Here is a 13,046-nt window from a genome sequence, read left to right as displayed (position 1 = left end):
GTGAGGAGCAGAACAGGCCTTGACTCTGTGTAAGCACTGCTCAGCAGTAACGAAAACATCCCTGTGTTATCGACACTGTTTCCAGCACAAATCCAAAACATAGCCCCATACTAGCTACGGTGAAGAAAATTAACTGTCCCAGCCAAAACCAGCACAGTGCCTTTGTTTTTTCTCTCCTGACTATTAGACCTTTGTTTAGCACTTCTGAATAAATAATTGGTCTTTTGCTAAATATTTTTGGCCAGTGTATCTTGGATGCAGATTTCATCAGCAAAGCTCAGATCTCCAGGCTTAAGCTGTAATCTCAGGAACTGACTGGAGGTTCGTGGCAGGAAAAAAATCGGTAATGGCACTAAACAACATGACAGAAATGCATACACTTCTTGAGCTATAGGAGGAACATCAGGCCGGTGAACTCCCGACTGGAGGTTACAGTATGTTTAGCATCTCTAAAGGTTCTGGGTGGTTTTTACACAGGTTCTGTAAATTTGTAGTGTTTCTGCTAATACTGTTGAAGTCCTTCTGAAAGTTAACAAAACCTAGGGCAGGATGTAGGTGCTTTTCATTGATTCATTCAACACTCTCACATACTACAAAAATATTAACATTTCAAAAGAAACTCCACAGAACTGTAGTTGTTACTGTCACAACTCATTTCCCTTTTCTTTAATAATTTTTTGAGGATTCCTTTCCTCCATTATTCTTACATTCTCCTTTTGCAGAAACTTGTCATAAGAAAAGCACAACAGTGGCAAATAGTGAATGGTTACAGGAAAGTAAATTAACAGAGCAAGTATATTGTGAAACTTAACCCGAAACACTGCCCTACCCTCCACTAACTTGTAGCACAGTGTAAAAATACTGTCTTTGCAAGAAATTTCAAGAGCGTTTTCTAGTTCTTAGCATAAGTTGTTTTGAGCTATGTTGAACTGATTTTGTTGTGGCTTTTGTAAACGCAATTGTAGTGTCCTGATGACACTGATATCTGTACATAGGCTTCCATATGGGCAACATACATGGAAAAATTAGGAGAAAAAAAAAGAGAAACATATTGCCAGAACTAGACAATATTCACTCAAGAGCTTCTAAGAAAGACTGAAATGGCTGAAATGTGAACTGGATGTAATGATCTTTGACTTTAAGCTGAGTCTGGAATCAGGAAAAATGCCAGGTCAATAATCTGACACCAGTTCTTAAAAAGAATTTCACTGGGGTCTAGAGATTTCACACCAGTAGATCTGATGTGGACGTCTACCAGGCAGATTAAAAAAAAACCAGAACTGTATCAGAATAAAAATATAGGCATAGGTGGGATATGAGGAAGGAGTCAACGTATCTTTTGCAAGAGGAAGATCAGTAGACATCTTTTAAAGATACAAAAAGTGAGCAAGATGGATTGAGTTAGTCCACTTAGATTTACAACTGATATTCAATAAGGCGTCTCACCAAAGGCTTGTAAAGAAGCTAAGTCAGTATGAGACAATAGGGAAGGTCTCACAAGGGTACAAAAACTGGTTTCAAGAGGAGTAAATGGCCAGTTTTCTGAAATGCAGGGGGATCTGCGCTAGCAACGTACTCCTAACCGATTTGGAACAGGGGACGGGGTGGTGAGGTGACAAAGTCTGCCAATGACATTATATTATTCAGGGCAATAGGGATGAAAGTCAGTTGGAAGAGCTGTAGTAGGCCGTCACGATACTGAATGATAAAATCACAGAAGTCGTCCAAATGTAGGTAGGAATAAAACACACAGTCCTAGCCTTAACACTGTGTTATAACCAGCTTTGAGGTATTGATCTTATTTAGGAAAAAATAACTTGGGATTTTAGTAGGTAATTCTATGAAGATGTCACCTGACTGACTGCTGTCAATAAGCAAGTTGGATGTGAGGACATTTTAGGAAAAGGAGCTGACTGTGACACGGAGCAACTGGTGTGAGAGGACAGGATAATTACTGCCACTGAAAGAACAAGGGGGTGTCAAAGGAAACTAGCAGGAGACAAGTTGGATGACACAGAAGAGGGTGGCTCTTCCCACGCAGTATCTAAGAAACCCACGGGACCCCTTGCCACAAGATAGTTCAATTGCTGAGGTTTCTTTGGATACAAAAAGTGATTATGTTAACTCGTGCAAGAAAATGTATCAAGGGCTATTAAGCACAAATATGCTACCTCGTTTCAGTAAGTCTCCGAAACAGAAATTGCTGTAATCTGGGAGGACGACCTGTGTGCTTGTCCGGCTCAGCCCTTGCCATCGGATGCCTCTCATCAGAGAAGAGGTCAGATGCACTTTCCGTCTGATCTGGTATTGCCATGTTCTGCCCTTACTTGCTAAAGCGCGAGTAATCGCCACCTTCTAGCGCTCGTTTATCAAAAACAAATTCACACCAGCCTGGCGCACGACCTACGTGGCTCATCCTTCCTATGGTGAGGATGGAAAATAGTCTGAAACACTGCCTCTCTGCTCTCCGTGGCATTTGACCTGTTAGAGAGGAAGGAAAGGGGAACCTGAGGTCTTCGCTGGCCTACCTTACATCCTCCAGCGTGGGGCAGCAAGTGGGGCCACGTGGAAGGAAGGGAAGGGGCAGCGCAGAGTTGTCCGGGGGCTCTCAGGAGCCTCTGCCTCCTGGGAGAGGTGAGGCTCGGGGCTTCGGTGGGTCTCAGGCCTTTTGTGTATGGTTCACGTGGGTCAGGGGGTCATGTACTGCGGCGTCTCCTAATGCAGGTTGGTCAGCTGTGTCTGGGGAGAGAGCGCAGGACAATGCAATAAGAGAAACAGAAAGGAAAGAGGGCGTGAGAGCATCCGTACAGCTGAACTAACGGGGTGTGCTCGGTTCCAGCATTAGCTGCTTGTGCCTGCATTTTCATTTTCTGAATGGGACAGGGAACTTGTCTTTATATACCCGTATGGTGGAGGCACTAATGTTTTTCAACCTTTGGGGCTCTGCAAAGAAAATCGGTATTATTTTGTATTAAAATGTGCATATGCCTCTGTGTGTGTGTGTGTGCATGCACGCACATGGGCAAGTGTATAATGCAATGGAGATCTAAAAGAACAAGTTGCCGTGTGCCTGTCTCCATGAGCCTGAGGATGGCCGGAGAGAGCAGGAGCAGAGGTGCACAAATGCATGAAAAGTGTGTAATGTCTTTAAAGAATACGTAAAAAAAAGATCTATGGATGGAAAAAATGTCTGTTTGCTGTGGAAAACAGCCATGTTACATGTTGCAACTTCCTGCTTGTAATGTAGCAACTAGGGCTGAACACAAAAAGTGGCACAGAAGGAGACCACCACAAGGGCCTTTACAAGACAATGGCCATTTTTTCTGTTTTCCAACATACAAAAATTAAATAGTCTCATCTGGTTGGTAGTACCTTGGTAGTGAATATCCTATACTGTTATGTATAGGTTTTGTATGGCATTGTTCTCTCCAATTTCCACGACGTGATGCTGCCACTGCATGTCACTGCTGCAACAGAACAACCCAGAAAGATTTTAGTGAGGTCTGTAAAGCTCAGGTGGGGTGAGAGCCACCCCTGCTCCAGCGAGGTCCCGGCACCCTGGCAGCACAGAAGGAGTCTCGATCACTGCCGAGCTGCTTTAACCGAAACTCCCACAGCTTCTTCCCGCTTCTTTGTCTCAAGGTGGTAGCTTTCCCCTGAGACTACGGGCAATCTTGGGGCTGTCACAGAGGGGGAGAAGGAGCCCCTGTAGGAAGGTGACCCCCCCCCTTTGCCTTCTCTTAGAGTCAGAGCTCTTCCTCTCATACGCCCAACGTACAAGTGTAAGTCGTGGCTGAAAAACCATAGGTGTGAATTAAAAAAATGAAAGAAAAAGAAAATACTTGTTCGAAGCCTTAAGTCCTTTGATAGGTGGTCCATGAAACTCAGCACACATCGGTACCTCTACAGCTCTGTTGCAGGCTGGTTTCTGTGTTTTGAAGACCCTCAGCATTCTCCTCAGCACTACTGAACTCAAACCACCAAAAGCAGGTGCTGGCTGGCTGCTGTGCCTGAAGTACAGACCATGCGGGGTTTGCCAAGTCCTTTTTCTGTCACAGGAGTAGAGTGGTAGGTTACTGCGCGCCGGGTGGAGCCGAGGTCCTTGTTTAGTTCCTTCATTTTTGTTTTGCTTCCCTTTACTGAAATGACTGGTGTTAGGGAGCAGAGGCAAGATCTTCTGGGGATTCAGGTTATCCTGAGAGAAAGTGCTGAACACTTTAAACTAGGCTGCTGTGTCTTTGCAAAGTGTTTACCTGACACCAGCTAATAGGGTAGGCCTTGTCTCAAAAATAATGGACGATAATGAAAGCAATGTTTTATCTGACGTCCAATTTTATAGCACTGAAATGATGAAAACTTTCAAGACTAATACATTTTGGGGAGAGCTTAAACTGAAAATTCAAACCAATATCTGAGCCAGATTAATTCAGCAAGTGCAGGACCTTCAAAATAATGCATATTCCCCATTCCTTATTTTTTCGCCCAAACCGATAGTCAGGGAAGGAAAGTTACAGCCCGTTATTCATTTCTCATAGCTCATTCACTGACGTGTGCGTGAACCTAACCTTCCTAGGACTATTTAGAAAAATGTTGGCCAGGCTTCCTCCTTTCTGTAGTCACCTGGCTATTTCATGTTGCTACATAAATCTGCTTGGCCTGCTGGCCATGCTCCTGATGATTGCTGGTTTTGCAAATGACCAGTTCTTTTAGTACAGGGACAAATCAGTTTCAGTGGAGTTATGCTGGTTTACAGTAGCTGAGAATCTGTCCCTCGCTTGAAACCTCTGAGGGCAAAAGTAATATTTAAGAGGAGCAGTGGACTTCTTGTCCTTTGAATTAACGTCCCTGAACTATAGCTGAGTGTAAAAATCATTCTGAGAATAAGAGTTCTTGTGAATTGTCAGTTGGCTCTGGGAAGCATATTTAATACAAACATTCAGAAACTTGTCTTTTATGAAAGGTTTCCAACTAGAGATTTGATTTCATTTGCTTCCAGAGACTATAAACCGTGCTGAGATCTGTGCAGAACTAGCTTTGGCCTTGGAAATGAGTGATGTAGAACTCATAGTTTCGTATTGATCTCTTGAAAACATCTTTAGATAATAATGTTTTCTAATGGTAAAATTCAAAGAAGTTAGTTGTCACATGGAGTTTCTTACTATGCCTTCTGTCAAGAAAATACTGTGAAAATCTCCATGAGCATTTGGCTCAGAATAGGTTTCCATAATTAACAAACATCATTCTTAATATGAATAATTGTAGTTTTGTCACACTTTCAGCTACATTACAGAAAATTTAGAAAAATGAGCTACAACAACAGCTACAACAAAAAGTGAATGTGTAAAAACTCCTGTGAATTTGGAAATACCTATTTAAAACTTCTCATGCGTAACATCTCCCTTGTGGCTTTTGGAGCAAGCTTTTTTTGCCTCATAAATTTCCTTTGTATGTTCCTGGCAGCAATCCACCTGTAGAAGAGGGATCCCTGTTGGTGTGCAGCCAGTGTAAATAGCATACCTCCACACCCTGCCAGGACCGGCAGGTCAGCAGGGAGGCAGCGCCCCAGCCGGTCGGGAGCTCAGTCGTCCTCCAGCATCGAGATGTCACAGCCGGGTGGTGAGCTCTGAATGAAGGAGACTCGACCGGCCTTTTCTGGGTGCTCCCCTGGGCTCAGACCCCTAGGATCCCAGCGGTAGATTCACCGCCCCTTCCTTTTTATTGATTGTTAGAAACTGAATTGATTGAACGATGATGCCTTTCCCAAGAGCATTCTCTAGGCAGAGCTCTCTCCCTGAGGAGCAGGCACTGACTAAGCCCTGCAACCAGCCGCTTGGTGTGAGCAGGCGTTGGTACCTAAGGTCACCTGGCTGGAGGATCGAGGCCTTAGTCATCTGTGTAAAAATCAGATCATGTCATCGTACCAAGAGGCAGCCCTGTTCTTCCTTTGTCTCCCATCCCCCGCCTTCAATATCTCGATGTCACTCTAGAGGATTTTGTCTCCTCTGACCCTCAGCAACTAGAGAAAGTTGACAGAAACACAAGCCACCCGTGCTATGCAAAATAAAAGGCTTTTGTGGAGGTCCTTTCTCTTCAGTAGAGCATTTCGAGCAGCCTTTGCTGCAGTGATGCTGGTGCTAACCAGCAGCCTGGCAAGGGTAGCCATCGAGCCCTATTAGCCCGGCGGCCGCTGCAGGGTAACTGCAAAGCCAGCCGGGGAATTTCGGTGCTACACGGAGATCATAGCTGTGGCTGTGGCTCTAGCCATAGGCTTTCTGAAAGCATTGTGCACCCGCAGAAGGCTTTGGCAGTTAATCCTTCCTGTTGGGCAGGTAGGCACGGATACGTGAACACCGTCACGGTGACAAGACGGGGGAGCCGGCTGAGCTGACGCACCAGGTCCATAGCAGCAGTCTTGGCAGACGGGGACTGGTTTTGCTGCTTACAGGTTCGGAGGAACGAGCACCATGGTGTCCCTTCTGCAGGAGACCCTTCACGAGCTCCACTGCCAGTCTCCTCCCCCCAGCAAAGACTTCCACCGCTTCACCGTCACCAGTGCAGAGGTAAGGAGGCAGGATGAGTCTGGACGCGGGTGTCTTCCCAAGCGTTCACCGGTGCTGACACCAGCAAGGTAAAAAAAATTTATTGCGTGGTTGCGCTTCTGGAAAGGAAATTCTCTGTTAGTGCCGAAACTGCACAACACCCTGGAAAGCTGTCAAACAGCCGTACAGTAATGCCAAAAGATGTTTTGAAAAGTGACATAATTTAAAAATTTATATTGAATGCTCTTTCCTGCCTGCTGAGCAAGATTCTGACGGTAAACTTTTCTCCAGAGAAAGCACAAATTTACATTTCTTTCTCAAGGATGCAGTTCTACGACGCTTCCATTCTGCTAGCGTTTGGAAATCCTTCGTGGGTTTTGTTTGAACGATAGTATATCATAGAACAACACACACACACACAAAATCTCAACAGCAGAAAGCTAAACACCCATTATCAAGAAATGAAATAGCTAAGAGTTCAGTGGCAGCAGTAATTTGCTTTCTTTTCTATATCTTACGGCACAAGGATCTTTTTAGAAGCACCTCAGACACAAGAGCTTCATTCCTCTTCTTAAAAGGAGCTAAATCATTTTTTAAAAGGGAAACTACCCACCTTAAAAAAATCACATCATATTTTAAATGTGTTTGATACAGGAGTTGCCAACATTTGCCACCTGAGGGTCCGAAGGCTTACCCTATGGGGAAAAAAAGAAGCCCCTCAAAACCGCTTTTGCTTTCCCTCTCAGAGCTGCTTATAAACTTCAACAACTTTGAAACATTACCCAAAACCATGAGCATTTTCAAAAAAGCTGGTACCTGTCTCCCTCATCAGCCGTAGCATCGGGTAACATTTAGCAGTGATCTGTCACACCTCACAGGCTGCTTTTATAGAGGCAGTGTTTTTTCAGCAGTTACGGCTAAGTTTTCAAGAAAATCAGTCCTGTACATGTAGTGACAGTGTAGTGATCAACCATGATTCTTGGTTGATCAAGAATTTTTTTGTTCATTCCACCCTTAGATGCCACAGGAGAAAGCTAGCACCGCAGGCTGGGTGCCTGCCTGTTCTTCTGTGTGGTCACGTCCCAGGCTCATCTCCTTTTGAATACAGGACATACATGCATCGTTCCTGTGCCAGGAGCACCCTTTAGTTCAAACCCGCCCCCCCCTTGTTCCCTGGTTTCAACCATCTCCTGTGTGATGTGTTCTTAGGGAGCAGGAGCTTGCTCGGGTCTTCCCTCCCTCTTTGTCCTGCTCTGCTCCCTCCTTCCAGCTTGAAAGCATCTTTCCTGAGCAGGGGCAAGCAGCTTTTCGGGTGTCCCAGGGGAGGTCTCAGGAGGGTGTGTTGCCCAGGCGTAGGTTTCCCCTGCGTCTCTGGGACGTGCCCTGCCTGACACACTCGAGGACGGTGACTGACTTTCACAGAACCACGTCCTAGTGTGGATTGTGGTTTTCCCATGACTGAGTTAAAAAAACAACCGGCGGGTTCCATCCAAGTCTTCAGTTAAGAGCGCTCTTGCTACTCGTCCCCAAGCGTGGTACTTGCGTTTTGCACTATCGCGTGTTGCCCTGGTTTTATGACTCCGGATACCACTAGCTGACTCCTGCCTTGGTCATTCGTGGAAATAGTGTGTGAAGTCAGCCCAAAGCCAGCTAATTACCTGTCTCCGCCGTGGTTCTCATTTCGTCCTGAGTGTTTTGTCTTTCTACGATTTGCCAGCTCTTTCACCTAGCTCGCAGTTCTTGAATTAATTTCCAGCTTCTATGGTTTGTCTAATCATTTCCATTTAGCATGGAATCAAACACTTTATTAAATGCCAGATAAATCAGGTATACCCCGTTTACCACATTTCTTCTTGGCCAAACTAAGTTAACTTCTATTCTTTTTTCATGCTGTCGATTCCTGTAGGTGATCTGGAGTACTTGGAGGATTTCCTTTCAACCTAGTCACGAGAAGGTGTTCCCAAAGGAGGTGAAGAAACTCCATGCAGAATTTTTGCTGGATCGGCAGTTACAGAGCAAGTATTGCACTAGCAAACAGAGAATAAACAATGTGTCAGAAGTCCCCTCAGCCCTAGTGAATAAGACTTTTTTCTATTCTATGGTTAATTTTTTTTTTTCTAACTTGTTAAGAAATTTTTTCTCTATATCTAGGGATTTCATTTGATTTATGAAATCATGCTAAAATTTCATTACTCTCCCCTGTTTCAGTTAATATTATTGTGGGAGATGCTTGCATATAGTTTGCAGTTCTAGTTATCTTTTTTGCGTAAGCAAAATGTAAAGAATTATCATACTCACCCGTGAAGTTTCTCTCTCGGAGAAAATGTCAACAATTTGAAAGCATGGGGTGTAATCATATAAGACAGCTATTTTATTTCATTTCCTTCTTTCTTTTAGGCCTCTAAATCACTTTCTGGAATTGTCTTTTTGTTGTTCTTATTACATGGTAGTGACTGTAATGGATGGAGCATTAAACCTGTTACTTAACAGTGTAGCTACGGAGAAATCTCAAGTCATTGGAAGTGTGTCTTAAATACCCATTGAGCACGTTTCTACCCTATGTAATACATTTCCAAGTGTTTTCTTCTTAGGTATTTGATCTTTAAATAAGGAACTTAAACGTTTTCAATACACAGTCAGTCACCTTTAATGTTTGCATTGCGGGATAGTGTTATAAATTAAGGAAACAACACCGAGCCTATTCAGCTGTGGAAGTGTTTTTCATTTTTCATGTGACATTCCTAAGCTAACTGCATTTAATATTCCCTTTTTAATTGTTTTGGACTTTTCCCTGTGTGGAGGGCTAAATTACCTCTCTCGAGTATTTAATTTAATTTCGATGGATTGTCTTGAGTTGTAGCTTTTCAGGGGAGGGGAGGCGGAACACCCAACTCTGAACTAAACGACGATGCTGTCACTGGAGCGAGTCCTCTCTCTTTGGTAGCAGCTGCAGGAGCAGCGGAGAGACGGCTGCTCTGCAAGGGAAGGGGAGCCGGGAGCTGGGAGCCAGGGTGGGCAGGAGCCCTGCCCTCACCAATGGGTCAGTAGTGGACAAGGAGGTCCGAGGTCAAGCCAGGAAACACACAGCCAGCCAAACCCTTCGGAGCGGGCGGGAGGAGGCTGCAGAGCCTTTTGGTACACCCGGGGCCCTGACAGATCCTCTCTCCCTCAGCAGCAGGGCGTTTATCCCGTGGTTATGTCCAGTAAAAGGGCTAAAAAGGCAAGGAAAATACCTTTGGGGCTGTGTGAATGGCTTGTTCAGGGGCAGCACGTTCAAACTTTGTTCCTGCAGAGCCTCCCGTGCGCTGGGGCCAGAGCCAGGACCTGCGACCAGCCGGGGGAGTGGGAGCTTTTGTACGCTGTACCCCTGCAACGTGAGGCCGTGCAGCACCCAGTGCAACTTCACGTCTCTTTTCTGTTCTCTTCTGCTCTGTGAAAGAGAAGTACTTTGAACAGCAGTTCCCTCCTCTCCCTTCATACCACCGAAAAATGGCTGTGGTAGCTGCAGACCCTCTTTGCTGCTTGAAGGCCGTCATAGGTCTGCCTGATCAATGTGTATGGGGGCTGCGGGGTCCCCAGCAGGACCAGGCTGGTAGGTGCTCTCCACCCAGCCTGTGTCAATGCTTCAGACAAGTTTTGAACCACAGTCGTGCCCAACCTCTCTGCAACTCCAGGTGCAGCCAGCATCCAGCCGGTCATCAGCTCATCCTTCCTCTTTCTCACCAACGTATACAGCAATGGCCCAATCTATTGTCTCTTCTTGAGTCCCAACCTCTCCCAACCTCTTTCCTCCTAACACCGAAGTATTGAAGTATTCCTAGCCCAATTTTATTGCATTCATGATCGCGTTTTAAAATAATCCGGTGACGTGAGGACTATTTTGTGTTTATTCTTCTCTGTCTTGTTCTTTTCTTGTAACACAGAGCGGGTGAGGAACGTCTTTGGCAACAACACGCTGGAGTACGCAGTTAATTTATGTCAGAGGCATTACGATTTCCTCGTCCGAATGCCCGAGAACATAATTATACACATACTGTCGTTTCTAGATGCTGATGACCTTCAACAGCTGTCAAAAACATGCAAGAAGTTCCAGCAGGTAAGGTCAGATATCGGTGCTCGTATTCAAGTTCGCTGTTAAGAAACAATATGAGGTGGAACTTCACTTCAGTCTCATTCTGTAGAACCATCCACATTTCTGCGGTAACCAGAGGTGGCAAGCAGCACAAGACGGGCCTGGGCACAGGTCAGTGGTAACAGGCCAGGTCCTTCATGCTGTGGAAAACCTAAACCCTCCGTCTGGCCCGCTGGATCCTTCTAGCGGTACTTTTCTCTCTGCTCACAAGAGCTGGCAACTGAGACCTTGATTTAAAATTAAAAAAAAATCCTGCAAGTTTTATGCAGAATATTAATATTTGACTTTAGAATATATAAACATTTTTAAAGAGCAAAAAGAAAGGAGCTTCCCACCTCTGCGTCTTTTTGTGTCTCCTGCCTTCTGCACATGCTGGGAGGAAAGTATGGATTGACCATGAGTCAATATGCCATTTTTGTACCAGCATCTAAAACCCCCCTGAAGTTAGTCTTTACTCTTTTGGAGAGTATTTCATTTTTCTAATCAAGGCTGCTACTTGGAATCGGGCAAAGAAAGAACACCGCATTCACAACTGCGGTCCGACGTCTTCTGTGCTTGTGTCCGTTTGAATCAAAATACTATAATATTTATATATGTAACAGTAATGAGCCTCTGATAGTATTTACATAGTTGCAGATGCGCTACGCAAATGGGACATGTTCAGGAGATCAGGATGTGGCCTAATGAAGTGTAAATCATGAAATAGACCTGGAAAATATTCGGTTTTTAGTTATGCAGCAGTGAAGAGGTTTGGGAGAGAGTTAAACTGCTAAGAGAGAAACCAGCTCTTGGCAGGAAGAAGATGGCATTCTCAGTCTTCAAGAAGCTGATGAACTTCAATGAAAAGCCCAAGCGGCTGCAGGGAAGACAGAGCGCGTTAAGTCACTTGGAAATTATCGGATAAGGCTCAATAGGTTTAGCATTTGTTTCACATATTCTTTCTTTCAAAGGAAACAGTTATAAATAAATAATAATCACTTGAGAATGTTAAGTTTCTCCTCTCATCATTTAAGACTCAAACAGCACCACCAACTTGCAAGTCACACTTCCTGCTGATTTTTAGTATTCTGTATTATGTCAGGTTTGGGGGGGGAAAGTACTAAATGAGTTTAATTTTTTTTTTCCTTTTTAAGCCTGTTTTATTTTGATGTTCAATATAATTTTGTGCATAGTCAGTGGTTTTTGTCCTGTTAACATTTCACGCCTTTGTTTGGGCCGTTCAGGACTAATGCTACAAATAGAGGCTAGCAGAGAAACTGCCTGCAGCACGAAGAGCAGCGTTGGCTTACCACGGCCGGGGAGATGAGCCATCGACTTCCAAAGACTCTCTGAAAACAACGTACAGACATTTGCTTTTAAATTAAAAAAGCAGCAGAATGTGTTTAAAAATTGAATGTGAAGTTGTCAGAACGATGTTTTGGAGTTGAATAAGCTTCTCTTTAAAACTACGACAGGCACAAATGCAGGTTTTTTAACTGAATATTTACGTTCCGCATCAGTTTCCCTTAACACAATAGTTCGTGACAGACTGGAGCCCAATTCCAGTTTGATGCACAGGGCAACTTCCATATTGCTGGATGTCGATGACCTCAGGACTCAGTAAGAAACAGGGCAACAGACATTCAGGGAAGCTATCAAGCTGGTGAAGTTTTTTATTAAATGTAGAGCGTTGTATTTTAAAAGTGAGAAAACAGATGGCACCAAAATCAGCTGCGATGTAACCAGACACAATTCCCATTCCGCAGGGATGCTGTATCTACTTACAGCAAAGCTGAATTTGCAAAACAAAGTTACTATTGTGGCAATAAAGCTCTCACGCCACGCCGAGTTTGCACAAAGACAGGCTGCGAGCCTGCATTTATTTGGTGTCATCGGGAGAAGCGTAGAAGAACGAGCAAGCGCGCAGCAGGTGGCAGCTCCTCCTGCCTGGCTGCCCCGGCAAGGGAAGCAGGCTCGGGCCCTGCTGCATCCCCGTGCAAGAGAGACTGGGGCACAGGCTTGGAAACTCATTCTGCTTCTTTGGCCATCATATTTTGCAGCGTTGCCATGAGGTACACGCTCACTTCCAGCGGGCAGCGCCCCCCGAGCCCCGGTCAGGTGAGGGGTGCAGTCTTCCCTACAGATACGGCTGTACACGCCTCCATCCCAAACCTGATCCTTGCTCCCACAGGCAACGCGCCATCCTGCTGGCACTGCTGGAGATGGCCATCAGCGCAGAGAGGGGATTCTCACCAGGAGCGTTTCTCTGCTGGCAGGAGGCATTTCTCGTCTCCTCGGGGTCACACTTTAGCGGAGAGCCTGTGGGCAGCACTCCCTCGCGTCCTGGGCTGGTGCTCCTGCTGCTGCCTTGCTGCTCCCGTCTCTCCTGAGCTTGT

The 13,046-nt window shown here is 45.1% G+C and overlaps 1 protein-coding gene across 1 annotated transcript; it reads left to right on the top strand.

Annotated features, from left to right (window-relative positions):
• Positions 1 to 6,464: 6,464 nt before the first annotated feature.
• LOC103896315 (F-box only protein 36-like) lies at positions 6,465 to 11,575 on the top strand. The gene is made up of 4 exons (XM_009276155.1): positions 6,465 to 6,560; positions 8,446 to 8,554; positions 10,463 to 10,635; positions 11,402 to 11,575. The coding sequence occupies exons 1-4, from the start codon at positions 6,465 to 6,467 to the stop codon at positions 11,573 to 11,575; spliced, it is 552 nt and encodes a 183-aa protein (XP_009274430.1).
• Positions 11,576 to 13,046: the final 1,471 nt, after the last annotated feature.

This window comes from Aptenodytes forsteri, unplaced genomic scaffold (assembly GCF_000699145.1).
Source record: "Aptenodytes forsteri isolate BGI_AS27 unplaced genomic scaffold, ASM69914v1 Scaffold96, whole genome shotgun sequence".
NCBI lineage: Eukaryota > Metazoa > Chordata > Aves > Sphenisciformes > Spheniscidae > Aptenodytes > Aptenodytes forsteri.
Note: the sequence above shows the minus strand (reverse complement) of the source record. Positions and strands in the feature narration are given on the sequence as shown.